The sequence below is a fragment of the Giraffa tippelskirchi genome, chromosome Y, assembly GCF_054371585.1.
Source record: "Giraffa tippelskirchi isolate mGirTip1 chromosome Y, T2T-mGirTip1v1.2.pri, whole genome shotgun sequence".
Classification (NCBI taxonomy): domain Eukaryota; kingdom Metazoa; phylum Chordata; class Mammalia; order Artiodactyla; family Giraffidae; genus Giraffa; species Giraffa tippelskirchi.
The window spans coordinates 6458215-6478675 of NC_137290.1; the positions used below are offsets into that span (position 1 = coordinate 6458215).

The 20461-nt window shown below is 50.1% G+C and overlaps 1 protein-coding gene across 3 annotated transcripts in view; it reads left to right on the forward strand.

Moving 5' to 3' along the window:
• The window catches only part of SHROOM2 (shroom family member 2), a 146281-nt gene that overhangs the window by 62810 nt on the left and 63010 nt on the right, over positions 1 to 20461 (forward strand). For 2 of the 3 annotated variants that reach the window (XM_081568315.1, XM_081568316.1), the window contains exon 2: positions 9362 to 9513. The exons of the other annotated variant lie outside the window; for it this stretch is intronic. In XM_081568315.1, coding sequence (XP_081424441.1) covers positions 9362 to 9513 — 152 coding nt within the window. The remainder of the gene's footprint in view (positions 1 to 9361; positions 9514 to 20461) is intronic. 3 annotated transcript variants of the gene reach the window in all.

Sequence of the window (20461 nt, forward strand, 5' to 3'; positions counted from 1 at the left end):
TTGCTAACTGGCGTGGCACTGGAACGGATGTCCTCTGCACACCTTTCTCCTGGATTGTGACTTCCTCTCGCCAGGCAGGACTGTTCAGAAAATGCCCCGAGTGTTGCCCTGCAGACAGCGTCCCCTCCACGGGTTGGCCTGTGTTCTCCAGAGTGCTGTGCTGTCCCTGAGGGTGAGGACTCTGCAGAGCCCTGAGGCCCTGGACGTTCACCCCTCCTGGAGAGCAGGCACGTACCTCGGGCTTCATCTTCCCCTGGGGCGGCCGTGGGCTCTGGGCTCAGAGTTGAACACTTCTCTTGGGGTTCCCTGTCAAGTCTGGCTTGGATTCTTTATTGCTGCCGCTGAGCCCCTGATGCACATTTCCTTCTCTTTGCATTTCTTTTTTATAAATTGCACTGTTTGATTTCTAGTATTTGATGCTTTTGAACTGTGCTATTGAAGAAGACTCTTTAAGAGTCCCTTGGACGGCAAGGAGATCCAACCAGTCCATCCTAAAGGAGATCAGTCCTGAATATTCATCAGAAGGACTGATGCTGAAGTTGAAGCTCTAATACTTTGGCCACCTGATGGGAAGAGCCTTCTCAATGGAAAAGGCCCTGATGCTGGGAAAGATTGAAAGCAGAAGGAGAAGGAGGCGACCGAGGATGAGATGGTTGGATGGCATCACCAACTTAATGGACACGAGTTTGAGTAAACTCCGGGAGTTGGTGAAGGACAGGGAAGCCTGGCGTGCTGCAGTCCATGGGGTCACAAAGAGGCAGACTCGACTGAGCCGCTGAACAACAGTTAATGTATTTGTTTTTGGCTGTGCTGGGTCTTCCTTTTTGCGCAAGGGCTTTCTCTAATCACGGTGAGTAAGGGCTACCCAGTAGTTGCGCTGGGCTTCCCTGGTGGCTCAAACGGTAAAGTATCTGCCTGCAATTCGGTAGACCCAAGTTCCATCCCTGGGTTGGGAAGATCCCCTGGAGAAGGAACTGGCAACCCACTCCAGTGTTCCTGCCTGGAGAATCCCAGGGACGGGGAGCCCGGTGGGCTGCCGTCTATGGGGTCACACAGAGTCGGACACGACTGAAGTGACTTAGCAGCAGCAGCAGACCACCAGGGAAGAACCCCCCCTACACACACACACACACACACTCTGTTTCTTAAAAGGTCTCCTTGGGCAGTCAGCATCTTTGCGGTTTCCCTGTGGACTTCTGGTTGCTAACTGCAGCCTCTACTCCTCCAGGTCTTTCAGACATCTCCTTGGCCTGCTCTGTCCATCAGCCTGGCTCTGTCCGCTTGTCCGGGCCACGTCTGCCTTTCTTGGTCTTGGGGCCCCGTGTGATGCAGCCCTCACCTTGGCAATGAGTGGAGGGAGAGTGTTAGAATCTTCAGAGCACACCCTTACATTCTTACGTGCAGGACTAAATACCGACTTGCTCATCTGAATCTGAAATGTATGAGGTGGGTTTTGGGGTTTCTTCTTAGGCTTTTTTTTTTTTTTTTTGGCGTGTTGAGGTGGTTACCACTTGTTTTTCGAGATAACATTTATCATTTATTTTGTCAAGCACGAGGAAAGTAATTTTCCTCTCTAATGAAGTTTTATTGGTTGTTTTGAGGATTTGTACACAGTTCAGTTTGTACAAACTCCTTTTTTTTTAATTAATTTATTTTAGTTGGAGGCTAATTACAATATTATATTGGTTTTGCCATACATTGACATGAATCAGCCATGGTGTACATGTGTTCCCCATCCTCCCTCCTCCCTTCCTATCCCATCCCATCCCTCTGGGTTGTCCCAGAACACCAGCCCTGAGCACCCTGTCTCATGCATTGAACCTGGACTGGTGATCTATTTCACATATGGTCATATACATGTTTCAATGCTATTTTCTCAAATCATCCCACCCTTGCCTTCTCCCAAAGAGTCCAAAAGTCTGTTCTTTATATCTGTGTCTCTTTTGCTGTCTTGCATATAGGGTCATCGTTACCATCTTTCCATATATATATGGAAATATATATGTATTAATATACTGTATTTGTGTTTTTCCTTCTGACTTACTTTGCTCTGTATAATAGGCTCCAGTTTCATCCACCTCATTAGAACTGATTCAAGTGCATTCTTTTTAATAGCCGAGTAATACTCCACTGTGTATATGTGCCACAGCTTTCTTATCCATTCATCTGCCGATGGACATCTAGGTTGCTTCCGTGTCCTGGCTATTGTAAACAGTATATACCCTTCTTAATGTATGTACTGAACATCTGAAAAAACCACATAGTTTCCTTTCTAAACAGATATTCCAGTGACTTTCTAGCCTAAAATGCAGCAGCTACTTTTCCTGAAGAGGATACCAAATATTGATAGGCTGTGCCATCATATAGGTCCCATTAACTCATCATTTAATATCGTAAGCACTGCGTGCTCGATTTGCAGTTCTTCATGGCATGTTCATGGCACATTATGGGAGATTGGAGTGTCATGAGGAGGAACAAGAAAGAGCCAAGATGAAGGAGTGCTTCTCTTTGAGAAGTGATTCTACTAAAACACCTGGAGGTCGAGGTCATGTTAAATGTTCAAGACATACTTTGTGCACAGTTGTGACACCAGATTGCCAACTGAATATGTTTTGTGTTAAAAAAAATTACCCCCCCGTGAAATAGTCAGCTGATGCCCAGGACATGTGTACTGTGCTAAGTCACTTCAGTCGTGTCCAACTCTTTGAGACTCTGTGGACCATAGCCCGCTAGGCTCTTCTGTCCGTGGGATTCTCCATGCAACTACTTTGCCAACAAAGTCAATTACTTTGCCAACAAAGGTCCGTCTAGTCAAAGCTGTCGTTTTTCCAGTAGTCGTGTGTGGATGTGAGAGTTGGACTATAAAGAAAGCTGAACGCCGAAGAATTGATGCTTTGGAACTGTGCTGTTAGAGAAGACTCTTGAGAGTCCCTTGGACTGCAAGGACATCCAACCAGTCCGTCCTAAAGGAAGTCAGTCCTGAATATTCATTGGAAGGACTGATGCTTGAAGCTGAAGCTCCAATTCTTTGGCCACCTGATGGCAAAGAACTGACTCATTGGAAAAGACCCTGATGCTGGGAAAGGTTCAAGGCGGAAGGATAAGGGGACGACAGAGGATGAGATGGCTGGATGGCATCGTGACTTGATGGACATGAGTATGAGCAAGCTCCGGGAGTTGGTGATGGACAGGGAGGCCTGGCGTGCTGCAGTCCATGGGGTCGCAAAGAGTCGGACACGACTGACTGACTGAACTGACTGAGAGCTCTTGGGAAGCTTGAATTCCACAGATTGCTGATAAGATACTCCCGGGATTGTCCAAGGAGACAGAGACTAGTGATGAGAGTGTGTGCAAGTCTGGATACATTTCAGTGAAGGTTTTTTATCCCCCCCCCCAAAGGCTTCTCTGTTACCAAAGATGCGCGCTCTGATTGCTTTGCAATTGGATCCTCTTCCTGGATGACTCGGCTCTCTCTTCAGAGACAAGGGAACTCGGGAGGGTGGCCGGGGAGGTGACATCAGTGATTGTCCTGGCTCGCAGAAGCTCTCCTCTGGACGGCTTTCTAGTCATAGCTGATAAGTCACGGGTGTGACTCATGGCCTTTGAAATCTGGTCCGGGAACTAAATGTTCCTCCCCCTTCCATTCTGATCTCCACTGGTTGCTGTTTTCCCCGTCCATCAAAGCTCTGGATCTGAGCCCCTACTGCACACCCCTTTCCTGCAGTTGCCCTTGATGTCCATCAATGAATACGTCCCTCGACCTGCCTTCCCAGCTGCCTGAGTCCTTGCTCACGTTGGTGTTCCCTGCCCTGTCTTGGTTTGGGCACGTGCGGCTGCCCGTCTGTGATCTGTTCTGGGCGGGAGAGATGATTTTCCTGTCTACCTAGAGGATGAAGCTGCTAGACACATTTGCTCGCATGGTACAGGGTCACTCCCCTGCTTCCGTGCCGGGCCTTCTGGGACCCCCTCAACCACCCCGCCCCACCGCTGCCTCCAGGGTATCCTTCCGGCTTCTGAAACTCAAGGTCAAATTCCTCATCTTCCTCTTTCCGGCCTTATCTTCAAAGGCTTGCCTTGCCAGGACATCACACTCGCCAGGCTGACATTCTTCAGATGGGCCTGCCTGGGTCCTGACCCCCTCCCGTGGAATGTCCACCCCCATCTCTGCCGGCCCTTTCAAGTTGCTGTCCGGGGGTGAAGGTCTTTCATCTCCAGCCCCAAGCCCTGCCCCTCTCACCCCCACTGCCCTGACTCGGTCCCTTCCTGAGTGAGTCCCAGCGCCCACGAGAATCGGGGTCCCCCCCCCGGCCATGGTGGGTGTCATCTTTGATCATCCGTAACAACATCTGTTGGATGAAATATGAAAGCTTGCTTCCAAAAAGACTTTCATGGACTTTTTTTTTCCCCCTTCCCTCCCTCTTGCTGTTTCCAGAGTAAACGTTTCCATAAGGACAGCAAGGCAGTTTGCTCATTTTTAGACACTTCGAAGCCGTAAAAACTCAACAGGAGTTTGGCAAACAGAATTCCAGTGAATAATCCAAACCGGAATATTCAGCCTGGCGAGTGAGCTTGGGGCTTTCCTTCTGACTGGGGCACATGGACAGGCATCGTGGGTGGGTGTGGATTCCTTTGTCCTTGCCTGCCTGCCTTTTTGTAAAGGGAGTGTTTTTTTGTTTTTTCCTGAGCTACAGGAAGAGGCGCTGAGGACTTTGCCCAGTGGTTCTGGGACAGGACTGCCCCGTTTGTGGCTCCTGCAGACGGTGCCCTCTGCGACTGGCAATGCCCATTGCTCTCTTGACTGTTAAACAGAGGATGGTAATAAAAGGAGCGTGCGTGTCTGCAGTGCACGATGCGTTCGAGGCACGACTCATCACGTGTAATGCATGATAGACTATACACAGCTGATGGGCAGAGCCGTATTCCTGGGACCCTGGGGCCAGCTTCAGGTCTGTGCTTCACCAGGTTCAAGCCTAATGAAGTCTTCCTCACGGGAGAAGTTTGATGGGGTCAAGAGTACAGACCCGAGGTCTTCAAAGCTGCCTCCTTTGCAACTCTCTTCACCATAAGCGCGATAAATGTCGGACAAACACTTAGTCTTGGCGAGGAGGCCGAGGGGGGCAGAGATCCCCAGCTACTCTGTCTCCCAGACCTGGAGCCGTCTTTTTGCTGGGAGGGTAGGTGGAGTGTGGTTTGGGTGAGGCAGATGGGCTGCCTTGGAATGCGGTCTTTGCAGCTGGAGCAGGAGCTGGGAAGTCTTTGCAGAGGAAGGGAAGCAATACCATGTGATCTGCGCTTCAGGGTGAAGCCAGACCTTTGTTCAAAAAATGTTTTATTCATTTGGCCGAGCCGGATCTTCGTTGAAGATCTTCTGTCTTCACTGCAGCGTTCAGAATCTTTAGTTGTGGTACGTGGGATCTAGTTCCCTGACCAGGGGTTGAACTCTGCATTTGGGAGCTCAGCGTCTTAGCCACTGGACTGCCAGGCAAGTCCCTTAGCCAGACGTTAACGACAGCGCTTTGAGAGAGTCTCACGTGCAAGGGTTTGCGGGGATGAGACGGAAAAGCCCACCGGGTCATGGCCGAGTCATTAAGGTGATGGGTTGCCTGTAGGAAGTGCTACCTTCAGAACCTGTCCTAAGACCCTGCAGGTTCCTCCATCGTCATGGTTTCTCACCTAAAGCCTTTCTCGTGATGCTCAGATTCATCAGTTCCGCGCGTGTCTGATTGTTGTCTCTTTGAGGACACCCACCCCTTCTTTCTCCTTCATCCCCTGCTCTTTCATCCTCTTCTTCCAGGCAGCCCAAGGGTTCTGTTCTCCGCTGTTCATGGGTCTGTTTTCTGTGTGGGCAGCCTCCGTCACCACCTATCCAGTCTTTAAATTCCTTCCCCGGCTGTTCACTCCATCTTTTCCCCCGGGGACTCCCACCTCCCACCTACCCCAGCTAACTGCCCACCAGCCCTCCGATTGGACACGGCCCCTGGGCCCCCCCAGCTGGGGCATGTCAAAACCTAAACTCTCCACCACGTATCCTTCACCTTGGCTGTTTCTGGGTGAGTGTGTAATCTTGGCCGGGTGGAAGCTTATTAACGTTGGGATCTGTCATTACGTTGGGATTAAAAATCGTCTAGACTTGGAAACCGGTTGTTAGCTGAACGAATTGCTTCACAGTTCTGTTTGGAGTGGTCATTTTGTTTGTGGTGTCAACTTGCAATAAATAATTGGCTCTGTTGCCCTAAGGAGGGGAGGAGCTGTCCTCGGGTCCAGGCGGAGAGACGGGTCCAAGTACCATATGGTTTCATCCTTGAGCCTGTCACTAGCTTTGTTTCCAGCTCTGTAATTCCCAGAGGAGGAAGGTTTCCTTGCTTTAGTGCCTGGTGAGGTTTGGAACTGATTTTCAGGTCAGCCCTGGTGTTTAGTGGGAGCACAGCGAACTTCCAAAACTGTACCCTGGTGTGCACATAAACAGTCATCTTTTTTTGCTAGTTTCCCTAGCAGTTTGTAAAAAGAATGGCTTTTTGGTGTAGAACAGGGGTTGGCAGCATTTTTTTTTTAAGTAACAAGCCAAGTAGTAAATATTTTTGGCTTTATGGGCCCCAGACTATTCCATTCTCTCCTGTAGCAGTGTATAAACAAATGGGTGTGGTTGTATTCCAGTAAAATTTTATTTACTCCCTAAAAAAAAGACAGCTGGCTGGATTTTTTGCAGGGGGAGGTTAGGGCATGCCATCTAGCATGTGGGATCTTCCCTGGCTAGGAATGAGACGCGGGCCTCCTGCATTGGGAGCACGGAGTCTTAACCACTGGACCACCAGGGAAGTCCTAGCTGGCTGGGTTTGATTCATGGGTCACAGGGCTTCCCTGGTAGCTCAGCTGGTAAAGAATCCACCTGTAGTGCAGGAGACCCCGGTTCGATTCCTGGGTCGGGAAGATCTGCTGGAGGAGGGATAGGGTTACCCACTCCAGTATTCTTGGGCCTCCCTGGTGGCTCAGACTGTAAAGACTCTGCCTGCAGTGCAGGAGATCTGGGTTCGATCCCTGCGTTGGGAAGACCCCCTGGAAGATCCCCTGGAGGAGGGCATGGCAACTCACTCTAGTATTCTGGCCTGGAGAACCCCATGGACAGGGGGGCCTGGCAGGCTGCAGTCCATGGAGTGACAAAGAGCAGGGGAGGACTGAGAGGCCAAGCAAAGCACACAGTTTGCAGGGCACTGGTACAGAAAATAGGTTGGTTAATTGATGGCTTGCTCGACGCTTAGTTGAATTATTACTATACAAGAAAAACTGGGTTAAGGATTTACAGATTGAAAATTCTCAAGATAAAAGTCGTAAAATCCTTTTAAGGAGTCGATCAGTCCATGTGTATACATACTGTGTGTAACTCTGAGTAGGGAGTGTTTTACATACACAGGTTCAATCCCCTGGTCAGGGAACAGCTGAGACCTGTGGTCTTGCCACAGCTAAGACCCCATGCCACAATGAAAATGGAAGATGGCACATGTTGCAACTAAGACCCAGCACAGCGAAATAGATAAATAAAAAAAATTTTTTTTAAAGAAAAGCAGTCTGGCAGGTCCTCAAAATGTTTACGCTAGTTACTATATAACCTTGCCATTCTACTCCTACTTGTACACCCAAAGGAAATGAGAATGCATATTCACACACAAACATGTGTATACACGTGTTCATGGGGCACTGAGCCAAATGTATGGATGTGAGAGATGGACTGTAAAGAAAGGGCTGAGCGCTGAAGAATTGATGCTTTTGACCTGTGGTGTTGGAGAAGACTCTTGAGAGTCCCTTGGACTGCAAGGACATCCAACCAGTCCATCCTAAAGGAAATCAGTCCTGAATATTGGAAGGACTGATGTTGAAGCTGAAACTCCAATCCTTTGGCCACCTGATGCGAAGAGCTGACTCATTGGAAAAGACCCTGATGCTGGGAACGATTGAAGGCGGGAGGAGAAGGGGATGACAAAGGATGAGATGGTTGGATGGCATCACCGACTCGATGGACATGAGTTTCAGTAAACTCTGGGAGCTGGTGATGGACAGGGAGGCCTGGCATGTTGCAGTCCACGGGGTCGCAGAGAGTCGGACATGACTGAGCGACTGAACTGAGTGAATAGCCAAATAGTAGAAACAGAGTAAATATATCCATCCCTGATGAACAGATAAATTGAAAGTGATCGATCTTTATGATGATATGGTATCACTCAGCCATAAAAAGGAACGGAGTTCCCACACAGGGGGCAACATGGACGCAACCTGGAAAGCACATCACGAGTGAAAGAAGCCAGACACAAAAGGCCACCTGTTGAAGGAGTCTATGTACATCAGGTGTCCACACTGGGTACATCTGAGACACGTACATGGTTTCCAGGGCCCGGGAGGGCTGGAGAGCGACTGCTGACAGATACGAGGTTTCTTCTGGGCTTAGGAAGCCTGTTCTCAACTGGGTGGCTGGTGACGGTTGGACGACTCTGACTACAACCAACAGTCCATTCATTCATGTGTACGTGGGTGGATTGGCGTGTATTTGACTTATAGCTAAATAAAGCTGTTACAGAAATAGAAAAATAAAACATTGAAAGGAAGCTGTTACGGAAACAGTCCTAGGTGCAGGGCTTTTTTAAAAAATTATATGTTTCTTGGCCCTGGCAAGTCTTTGTTGGTGCACATGGGCTTTCTCCAGCTGTGGCGAGCAAGGGCCCCGTCCACGTGCAGCACGTGGGCTTCTCATTGCGACGGCTTCTCACGTTGCGTGACATGGGCTCTAGAGCACACGGGCTTCGGTCGTTGTGACCCCCCAGGCTCTGGAGCCCAGGCTTGGCGGTTGTCGCGCACAGGCTTACTGGCACTGCGTCGTGAGGACTCTTCCCTGACCAGGGATCTAACCCGTATCTGCTGTGTTGGCAGGCAGATTCGGAACCACGGGATCCCCAGGGAAGCTCTAGGTACAGGATTGATGGGTGAGACGTTAACTCGGTAATAATTTTAAAACACACATCTTTTTTTTTTTTTTTTTTGGAGGAAGGAGATACCAGAAAGCAAAGGGGTCCATCTGGATCCCCTGTCTCTGGTGTGTTTTTGAGAGTTCGTGTCCTCTGCTGCCCTCTCCGTAAATGGTAGGCCTTGCAGACGCAGACCGGATGAGGGGTACAGGCCAGGTGAGGGGTGCAGCCCTGGTCTCCCACCGGGAATTGGGGCCCAAGCTGGATCCCTTCACTCCTGGGTCGTCCTGAAGCAGTCTGAGAACTGGTGGGTAGCACAGAGCTGTCACCGACACGTCCTCCTGTTGAGTCCTGGGGACTCGTTTGCGCACTTGGTGGGGGAGCTCACAGACCCTCTTTCTGCGTTGCAGGTCGAAGAAGGGAGCAAAGCCGCGGCGGTCGACAAACTGCTGGCCGGAGACGAGATCGTGGGCATCAATGACGTCGGTCTGTCCGGCTTTAGACAGGAGGCCATCTGCCTGGTGAAGGGGTCGCATAAGACCCTGAAGCTGGTGGTGAAAAGGTAAGACCCGGGCCTCAAGCCTTGTTTACGGACACAGATGAGCAGACCAGCAAAGCGTAGAGTCTGTTGGCTCCCCTGTGTCAACTGTGGCAGTCCCGATGTGGACATGTATATTTATGTCTGTGCACACATGTGTGAATGTGTACACTTAGGAAGTACACGAGTGATTCATCTCTTGGCCAAGGATGAATCCAACATCACAAATTTGAAAGATTTCCTTTTTTTTTTTTTTTTACTTACTTTTATGTTGGAGTATAGTTAACTTAGCGAAAGCTCTGATACTTTGGCCACCTGATGCAAACAGCTGATTGATTGGAAAAGACAGCAAATCGAATCAGTTATATATAGATAGATAGGTAGATAGCTCCTCTCTTTTTTAGATTCTTTTCCTGTGCTTGTCACAGAGTATTGAGTAGAGTTCCTGGTAAGGGTCAGTTCTTACAAGATTCCTTCTTTCATTACTGCTGAGTGTTAATTTTTGACTTATGAAGTGATTTTGATTCCTTAAATCTTATCCCTGGCAATAGCTGATGCTCTGAATGAAGCAAAGTGTCACGGCCCATTTTTAACACAAGGTGGCAGGCTACCGGATTTTCGGGTCTTTGGCTAACTTGGAGTGATGTACACAGACATCCAGGTGTTTCTAGCACTGTGCTGAGCTCTGGGGCGGGCAAGCGTCCTTGCTTCAAAAGCAGATTGTGAACAGAAGTTGGGTTAATTTGAGGGGGTCAGAGAGTGGAATTGGCAACGTGATGCTTTTACACGCAGGAACTAGAACAGTACTACTGGGCAGCCCGGAGGGGTTGGTGATTGTTTGGGGCCATGCTGGCTACACGGCTTGCTGGCTTCCCTCGTAGCTCAGCTGGTAGAGAATCTGCCCGCAATGCAGCAGACCCCAGTTCTATTCCTGGTGTGGGAAGATCCTCTGCAGAAGGGATAGGCTACCTACTCCGGTATTCTTTGGCTTCCCTTGTGGCTCAGGTGGTAAAGAATCCACCTGCAATGCAGGAGACCTGGGTTTGATCCCTGGGTTGGGAAGATCCCCTGGAGAAGGGAACAGCTACCCACTCCAGTATTCTTGCCTGGAGCATTCCATGGAATTCTTGTAAGATCTTAGTTCCCTGACCAGAGATCAAACTCAAGGCCCAAAAGTGATGGCGCCAGAGTCTTAACCACTGCACAGCCAAGAAATTCCCGTGACTGCTTTATATATAGAAATAATCCTCGACTTAGTATATCACAGTTGGCTCATTCATAGTACAGTGTTGACCTGCCTTTTTTTTTAACAGAATTAGTCCAGTCTTTTCCAAGACTGGCTGTAAATTTTAAAAAGTAAATTGACCTCCCCATGCACTTCAATTTTTAGTACAGACTTGAAGACATATCCCAAAGGATTTTTTTTTTTTTTTTGGAACCAAAATAGCATCCACGGAGGAGGTTCATAAAGGGAAGAAGGAAAAAGTTTCGTTCTTTGCCGCATTAATGGAGCAGCCTCATAGCTCCGTGGAATAGGCGATCGTCCTCGTAAATCAGAAAAATAGAGTCCCGGCGTGGCTGATTCCGAGCCCTTTCCAGTGGAGGGGACGTGAGAGATGCTGTCGTGGTGTATCATTTCTTTGGGGTCACCTCATCGACCTCTGCACTTTTAAAGAGGAGAAGCCTTTGGGGTTCCATGTGGTGTGTTCACAGGGGTCAGCAGCAGGTTTGGTCCCCCGGGAGTGGTCAGCTGCGGTGACCCCAAAGGATTCTCCTCAATGCCCCCAAAGGGTTTGCTCACTGCGCAGTGGTCAGAACAACCACTCTCAAGGGGTGGCTGACAGTTTTCTCCAAGTGCGACTTTTTTATTCTGCATTTATCAGTATTGAGAGTGACACGTGGACATGGGAAAACATTCACTTTTCTTGTCGTTGTTAAGTATTTATTATTTTTATTTATTTGAATGTGCCGGGTCTTAGTTGCAGCACCTGGGATCTAGTTCCCTGGCCGGGAATAGAACCCCGGGCGCCCTGCGTTTAGAGCACAGAGTCTTAGCCGCTGGACCACCAGGTAAGTCCCAATATTCATTTTCAGAAGGGAATTGTGTGCAATCCATCAACCTTTCTCCTACCTCCTCTCCACCCCCTCATTTTGCCTCTCTGGAGAGCAGCTGTGTCAGTACTAAGCTCTTAGGTTTCCTTTTAGAAACAGATAGGTGCTTGTGTGTTTACACACGAAAGTGGAGTTTGTTCCACGTTGAGCGCCCTGAGGTCTGACTTCATGACTTGTCTTAACGACCCCACGATGTTCCGCGGTCTGGATGGTCCACTGTGTGCGTGACAGATCCTCTGTCCATGGATATTTATAGTGCTTCCGGAGTATTAATGCAGCAGACAGTGCCGCACTGTGACACCTTTGCACCCAAGTCTGCGCGCGCGCGCGTGTGTGTGTGTGTGTGTGTGTGTGTGTGTAAGTCATCGTGGTCCATTCGTCGCCTGGGAGGTTTTGAGTCAGAAAGTACGTGCCTCGTGAAGTTTGTTTTTGCTGCCTTTGTGGATGGGATAGGTGACAGATGCTTTTATTGCTTGAAATAAGCATTTCTGTCCGTGGGAGTGAGGTGGGACACCCTTCCATGTGTTCAGAAGCTTGTTCTGAATTCGAGGACCATATTTAAGGGTCTGAAAACAGACGATCTGAGTTCTCTTTGGAGCACAAGCCGTGAGAACTGGTGGTGGGAGGAGGGAGAGGAGGCCCGGGTGCCTGCTTGCTGGTGGGGACAAGCAGGTATCTAACAGACTCGTGGGAACACGGTTAGATTTGGACTCGGAAAGGGTGGAGGGGAGCCCCCAGTGTAGACTCTCACTTTTGCATTTTGCATACCCGGGTTCCTTTTAAGTGATGGATGTGCAGAATGATTATCTAGTTTGGAAGGGGTTAGTGATCTAAGTAACATGGAGAAAGAAATGGCACCCCACTCCTGTATTCTGGCCTGGAGAATCCCATGGACAGAGGAGCCTGGTGGGCTACAGTCCATGGGGTCGAAAAGGCTCAGAGACAACAGCGTCTGAGCTTAGGAATCTAAGTAACACGTATAACACGTTATAAAATCAAAACAAGTGGTTGGTTCAGATGCTTTTTTTTCTTTTTAAATCACACTTTGAATAACAAACTTAGATATTTTTAAAAATTTTAAGTCATTTTGTATTAAATTTTAATACTGTGTGTAGGTATTATTTGGGCTTCCCAGGTGGCTCAGTGGTAAAGAATCCGCCTGCCAATGCAGCAGACGCAGGTTCGATCCCTGAGTCGGGAACATCCTCTGGAGGAGGGAATGGCAACCCACTCCGGTATTCGTGCCTGGAGAATTCCATGGACAGAGGCCCCTGGTGGGTGGCAGTCCATGGGGTCGCAACGAGTCGGACACAACTGAGTGACATAGCAGGCACACAAGGAGGTGTTATTTTGCCTATTAGAAAACTCTGATATGGTGTTTGCTTAGAAATGTGAATAAAATGTAATAAACTGGTGAATTTTACAAACCAGGGAATTAGTTAATACTAGAAGCTGTTACCGTCACCTGGCACATGGTGAATTCCTGCTTTAAATCCTGACGAGGCACATAGCAAGGACTTTTAAAACTCCATACTAAGTTATATTTTTTTTAATTAAAAAAATTTATTATTTGTTTGTTTGGCTGTGCCAGGTGTTGGCTTCTAGTCCCCTGGCCAGGGATTGAACCTGGGCCCCCTGCATTGGGAGCATGGAGTCTTAGCCACTAGGATTCCTTAGCCACTGGGAATACCCAGGAAGTCTTGTGAGTGCTTTTAAAATTGATACAATAACATGGGATCCTTCTCTGCTTGGTCACCCAGTTGTGTCTGACTCATTGCGACCCCATGGACTGTAGCCCGCCAGGCTCCTCTGTCCATTGGATTCTCTAGGCAAGAATATTGGAGTGGGTTGCCATGCCCTCCTCCAGGGGATCTTCCCGACCCAGAGATTGAACCCGAGTGTCCTGTGTCTTCTGCATTAGCAGGTGGATTCTGTACCACTGCACCACCTGGGAAGCCCGTATTCTTTTCTGTCTAATCTCCCCATTCTCATCTGTCTCCATCCCTAGGCAATCACTAATCTGACTTGTATCTCTGAGAAAAGCAATTTTCTAGTGTTGTGCGAGGGGCTTCCCTGGGCCTCAGTCAGGTAAAGAGACTGCCTGCAATGCAGGAGACTCAGATTCCATGTAGAACTCCACAATAGATCACATACTCTTATTTTTTATTATTATTTTTAAGTGATTAGTTTATAAAAGCACTCTGCAGTTAATTCATTGACTGAGCCAGCAACACACAAGTAATCCAATGCTGGAGGTTGACCAGATGGCAGAGGCGCTTCTTGAACCCTTAAGTACCTAACCACCCCAGGCACCTTAAGAAAAGGTGGCTTTTCTGATAAAGACTGAGAAGAGCTTAGGGTCCTGATGGTGAGAGTGGCCAGTGCAGCTTGGGTTGTTCTGGAAGCTTCTGCAGAAAGGTGCACATACATCTTCCTCCGAGATGCCCAGGCTTATCCTGGCGTCTCCCTGGGAATCAGAGGACCCGGGGAGCAGGGGGAGCCGCTGGCCTGCCTCCTGGGTGCTTTGTTGTTCCTTTTTTCTTAGCCAAGGAACTGCTGCACACAGGGAAGTTCAGGCGGATGTGGGAAGTCTCCTGGTCTGTCTCCTGTACACCTGTCTTCCCCGCCCCGGAGATCCAGATGGGCAGGTATGGGAGGGATATGGGCAGCGGTATTTCCCTGAGGGCCGCTGGCTGTTTGGCTGGGCGGCCACCGCGGTCACGCCACTGGCTTAAGCAAATGCTCTTGGAAAAGGTTAAGACCCGAAACTGGGTCGCTTGTGGCGTTTTCCTGATTAACAGGGGGGCGTCCGTAAGCCCCTCGCTGAGGAAGGGAGGGTTCTTGCCAGTGCTGGGCTCAGGCTGTGTCTGCTGGGTGCTGTCAAACATGCATTAAAAACCTCTGCGTGCATAGCGCCCGAACCTCATCCACGGTCCTCAGCTCCGGGCAAATGACCATACGTTCAGCTCCCTTTTAGGAGTGCACAGAATTTCAATCACCGTATGGAAAATTTCTTCTAAGTATCATGCCGTAAACTAAACCGTGACGCTTGGAACGGCTCTTTTGGTCCTTCTGCCACATTGATCTGGTGAATACGAAACGAGTCTTGTTTACAATGAGCCTCGCCTGCAACTGCATCGTTCATCACCCTCTCGAGTGGTCCGCCCGCTGCCGTGAGCCGTTTTGCCAGGACCACACTGTCCATAAGGCAGATTCTTTGTTCCTTTCTGCCTCTTTGCCGGACGCCTTAAAGCCTTCCGCGACTCTGATTCCAGGCTCAGCTCACATTCAGGAGCAGATTAACACCCAGGGATGCAGGCTTTTGCTGCAGGGGGCGGTGAGGGTTAGCCCGACGCGGTGGCATGGTGACACGTTTAAAGAAGGCAGGTGTCCACCCCAGTGATGGCACGCACGCCTGCTCGGAGCGGGTTTCCTGCCACATGCATGGGTTTCTCCATGGCCCTGATCTGCAGTGAGTTCTGCACCGAGCCAGCGTCGTGTCTGGCCTCCCCTCTGCCGCTGGCTCCTTGGAGCTGTCCTGAGCAGCCAGGTCTGTGCGTGGCCCCAGCAGTGATGAGCGCAGTTGCTCCTGAAGCTGCAAGAGGAGAGAGGTGGCTAGGACCAGGCAGGTTGTGTCTCCGACTCCCGCTTCTCCCCTCCCATCTTCCCCTCTTCCCATCTCCCCCTCCCTTCCTGGAGAGCTCTTCCTGGGGCAGAAACTCTGCATGTTCCGGGGTGTCTGTCTTACCTGGGATGCTTCTGCAGAGTGGTCTGAGAGCCATCATTCACATTTCAGGGGAAAAGTTTTTGTGTTGAGTGTTTGGGGGCTTATGGCTGTTGGCTACTATGCTTGTTTTCTTATTAAAATAGAGTAGACCCACGGGTTTATATTGGGCAGATGTTGGCTTGCTTGGGATGTTTTCCGTCGTCGTTTTTATTACGTAAGATCGGGAGGGGGAGAAAAAAACAACACATAGGTCAGACTTGTTTTTATTAAATAAAATCAGGAGCAGGGCGGGGAAACTCACTCGGAGCAGAACTGCTTTATTTGGGGAAAGGTTGCTTCCTTTCAGATGTAGATTTAGTGTGTGGCTTAAGCAAGTGAATCAGGTGAATTATATGAGATGTTTCCTATTCTGAGCCAAGACGAGAGTGGTAAACAGTTAAGATTTGTTTTTCGTTGAAAAGCATGCAAGTGATGTTGATGAAATGTGGTGTGGAAAAGGTGATGGTTTCTAATATATTAAGGCATGCAGAGAATGTTGCACATATTTTTGTTTGTACACTCTTAAGACTCACCAGCTCTCTTGCTTATCTGTTGCATATATTTAGTTATGTTAATAGTTGCAGCTCTGAGTGTCTGTGGTATCTTTACCAAAATATCCATTGTAGGTTTGAAATGTAGCCAGAAAGTTGTATTGGCACCTCTATAAAAACATCGAGTTAAACCATGATGTTTAACCATGTGTTCAACAATTGGGTATATGCACCATGATTTCTGGTGGTTTGGACAAAGCATTTTTAGCGTCGCTGGTGCTGGGTTGGGCTTCACTGATGGCTCAGTGGGTAAGGAATCCGCCTGCCAATGCAGGAGACGAAGGTTCCATCCCCTGGATTGGGAGGATCCCCTGGAGATAGAAGTGCAATCCACTCCAGTATTCTTGCCTGGAGAGTCCCATGGACAGAGGAGCCTGGCGGGCCACAGCCCCTGGGGTCGCCAATCCACTAAACAACAGCAACAACGACAGTGCTGGGTGAGATAGTTGCCCCCACCCCCCTTTTCAGAAGTTAACAGAAAAGCAGCCCAGTCATTTGGGTCTGTCCCCCTTCTGCCTGTGTTCATTGTGTGACATGTCTAAGTGGTCTTTCCTGCGAATACACCCGGGGAACATGAGTGGCTGAGACAAATATGCGCTTGTCCTGGCTAGGGGACAGTTATGGGGTGCATCAGTTTCATGGGGTGGAACCCTGAAGCTTTGATCTTTGATGCTGCTACTCAGCCGTGGCATTTGCCTAAAATGCTGCTTTGATGTCTGGTGTCAGTTTCAGCCTTTTAGGTCACTTGGGAGTTTTTATCTTCCCTTCTTTCTCCTTCTGTATAAAGGCAGGAAATACTGGCCTCTTAATCGCCTTTCATCAAGAATGATGTCACCATCCACAGCTCCGTGTTGTCAGATCACTGCTTGCGGAGGGGGCTGGGGGGAAACACTCCGCCACTCAACAGACGGCTGTGACGTGTGTGTTTTATTCATTCACGTACGTCAGAAGCGCTCCAGCCAGGCTGCCAACGTCATCCCCTTGGTTCCTGCCCTCGGGGGCGCTGGCAGCTGACAGGGTGATGGGCAGGGACCGAGAAAGCTCTGACCAGTGGCAGCCCTGCTGGAAAGAAGGAGGACTGGCAGCGGACCTCCACATCGAGCTGTCCTCTGAAGGCTGAACCAGGTTGGAGACATAGACATGGAGCTATGTCCGCAATGCCAGGATCTCCTAAAGGGGCTGGCAGAGTGGATGCTCAGGGAAGGGGGGGTGGGAGTTAGCCCGGGGCTAGAGCTGTGCGTCTCAGACTCCAGCTCGCCTCTGAATGGCCAGGAGGCCTTGTGCCAGCGTGGGCAGCCCGCCCAGGGAGCACATGACAGCTCCGCAGGGGCCTGGGTATCGCTCCCTGCCGCTGGGAGCAGCTGAGGGTTGTGGAGCAAGGGCCCGATCTGCAAAGCTGAGTTGCAGGGACCTTGGGGCTGTGGGAGGCAGAGACAGCCCTGGAGATGCAGAGGCTCGACCGTGGCAGGAAGGCAGCTGCAGCTCAGGGCGAGGCTTCATTCAGTATCTGTTGTTGTTCAGTCTCTCAGTCGTGTCCAACTCTTGGTGACCCCAGGGACTGTAGCACGCCTCCCTGTCCATCACCATCTCCCGGAGTTTGCTCAAACTCACGTCCATAGAGTCGCTGATGCCATCCAACCATCTCATCCTCTGTCGTCCCCTTCTCCTGCCCTCAATCTTTCCCAGCATCAGGGTCTTTTCCAGTGAGTCAGCTCTTCGCTTCAGGTGGCCAAAGGATTAGAGTTTCAGCTTCAGCATCATTCCTTCCAGTGAATATTCAGGACTGATTTCCTTTAGGATGGATGGACTGGTTGGATCTCCTTGCAGTCCCAGGGACTCTCAAGAGTCTTCTCCTAGTGTCTGTAGGGTGGTGCTTTTGGATGTGTTGGTTTCAAAAAACTTAATAAAACGGGTGTTTGCGGTGTCGGCTGTCCTCCAGCCTGGGCACACTGTCAGCATCACGCAGACCTCTGTCCCCCTGCGTCCCGAAGCTCTAGGGGTTCCCTGCCTGGAGCTCATCTTGGCCACTCCAGTACTCAGTGGGAAGCATTTGCAGGACTTCCCAGGCTCTCCTTTATCTGCAAGGCCCTCCCACTGCCGTGCACTCCGATTCTTGCTTTTAAGATGCCCCCAAGCGTCACTTGGGGTTTTATTCCCCAGGAAGTCTCCCCATGGCCAGCATCACCTGCAGCCCGCACACCCTGTGGTTTCCCTGTCGCGGTGTCCAGCCAAGGCCCTGCCTTCCTCGCTGGCCTCCCAGCCTGCAGACCCTGTATTCTCAGGCCCACCGCGCTTGCGGGGACCACATGAAGGCTGTGTCTATTTTCTGAGGCAGCGGCTGTTTTGCTGCATTTGGTGGATAGGTTAGGAAAATAACCCAGCATTCACACGATTTTTGTTTATTGATTTTTTTTGAGAGAAGAATTCTCTGAAATTGTGAACATTTCACTCAAGGGCTTATTTTGATAATTCCTTTTTAAAAACGTATTTTCAAGATCTAGATCCATCCTTAATATTCAGTGGTATCCTAGCATGTTTAATATTTGTGATCTAAACCTCTTCCTTTAAAAAAAAAAAAAAGACTACCTGCCATATAAAATTATTTTTAATATTGAAGTAAACTGGGATTCCTTGTGGCTCAGAGGGCAAAGAGTCTGCCCACAGTGCGGGAGACCTGGGTTCGATCCCTGGGGTCGGGAAGATCTCCTGGAGAAGGAAATGGCAACGCACTCCAATATTCTGGCCTGGAGAATCCCATGGATGGAGGAGCCCGGCGAGCTACAGCTTCTTTTTCAAACTGAGATTAATTTTGGTGTGCAGCTGATAGAAAAGGTTTCAGGGAACCCTCCTTGGGACGGATAATTTGATTTGGAAACTAGACAAGCCAATGTTTTGCTAGTCAACAAGGTAGCTTTTTCAGCATTTCCATGGAAGGAATATTAGGCCGTGACGCCTTCGGGACTTCCCTGGTGGTCCAGTGGTTAAGACTCCACGTGCTTCTGATGCAGAGGGCCCAGGTTTGATCCCAGGTCAGGGAACTAGGATCCTGCATGCCACATGGCCCCCCAAAAAAGACATTGACAGTGGCATGGAGAAATGCTCACCCATCCTGGGAGGCTGCAGAGAGAAAGGCCCCACCGAGTCTGCAGGACTCTTTCAGCTATCTGAAACAGGGAAAGAAATGCAGAGAGATGTTACTCACCGTCACCTTTAGGTTAGGGGTTACTCTCCTTTCTTGTCTTACTGGTCTTGTAATTTTTAAATGTGCCACGTTTTCTACAATATGCGTATTTTTTTTTTTTTTTTTAAGATTATCCGAGCCGCAGTAGCCATTGGAGTAGAAGGGATGTCTCTCCTCTTCGCTGGGGTGACGGGTCACACTGTTAGTCTCCCGGTGGGCATGGCTTGGACTCAGCCCCCTTGCGTTTCCGGAGCTGCTGGAGTTCAGAGCTCCCTGCACCAGGGGGGCATCAGCACCCACTGCCTCGGCCAGATCTGGGCTCTCTCCTCCCGAGCATCCCTGCCTGCATGGCTTTGGGCATCTCTGGGCTGAGCTGTGCTCTCCTCCTCCCTCCCAGAAAGGGGCGTCCTTGCTGGTCTCCCGCTGCCAAGCTGGCCTGTGTCTGACTGTGGCCTGCATGGGGGGGATGTGTTCCTTCCATAGCACTCAGGTCCACTCCTGTTTGATGTCTTCTGGGGGCTCTGTGTCCCCGAGGGCTCAAGGGCACTTTAGGTGTGGTGTGGGTCTTCCCTACCCGTACACATGAGGCGGTTAACCCCGAGCAGGTATCCCTTGCCCCCTCACATTGGGGCGTCTTGTTTTGGCACATCCTGTGGCCCATGCCTGGTGGCTCAGACGGCAAAAGCGTCTGCCTGCAATGCAGGGAGACCTGGGTTCGATCCCCGGGATTGGGAAGATCCCCTGGAGAAGGGAAATGGCAAACCCACTCCAGTGCTCTTGCCTGGAGAAAATCCCATGGACGGAGGAGCGTGGTAGGCTTACAGTCCACAGGATCACAAAGAGCCTGACACGACTGTGTGACCTCACTGGTTCACTGGTGGCCTGTGTACCCCTCACGGCCCCACGCTGGCGGGCTCCCGGTGGTTGAAAGCCACGCAAGTGTTCATCTTGTGTAGGAAGAAACACAAGTCTTCTACTGAGATGAGCATCTTATTTGTATCTGCCCCTCCTGCGTATGTTCCACCTGGGGACTCTAGGTGGCGCCAGAGCAGCGTTTGGTCCCCTGCGCTTTACTGCCCAGTCTGGTCCCAATGACTATGATGCCAGAGACCAGCTCTCTTCCAAACGCCCTCCTCTCTCTCATCCGGACAACCCCAGGGGCCACCTCCCCGGTGGCCCAGTAGGTTAAGGATCCGCCTTGCAACGCAGGAGAGGCCAGCTCGAGCCCTGGTCGGGGAACCAGGACCCCACGTGTTGTGCAGCACGTAAGCCCGCATGCCACAACTAGACAGTCCGTGTGCCCCGCGGGATGCAATGAAGATCCTGGCATGCCACAACCAAGACCCAATAAATAAATATAAA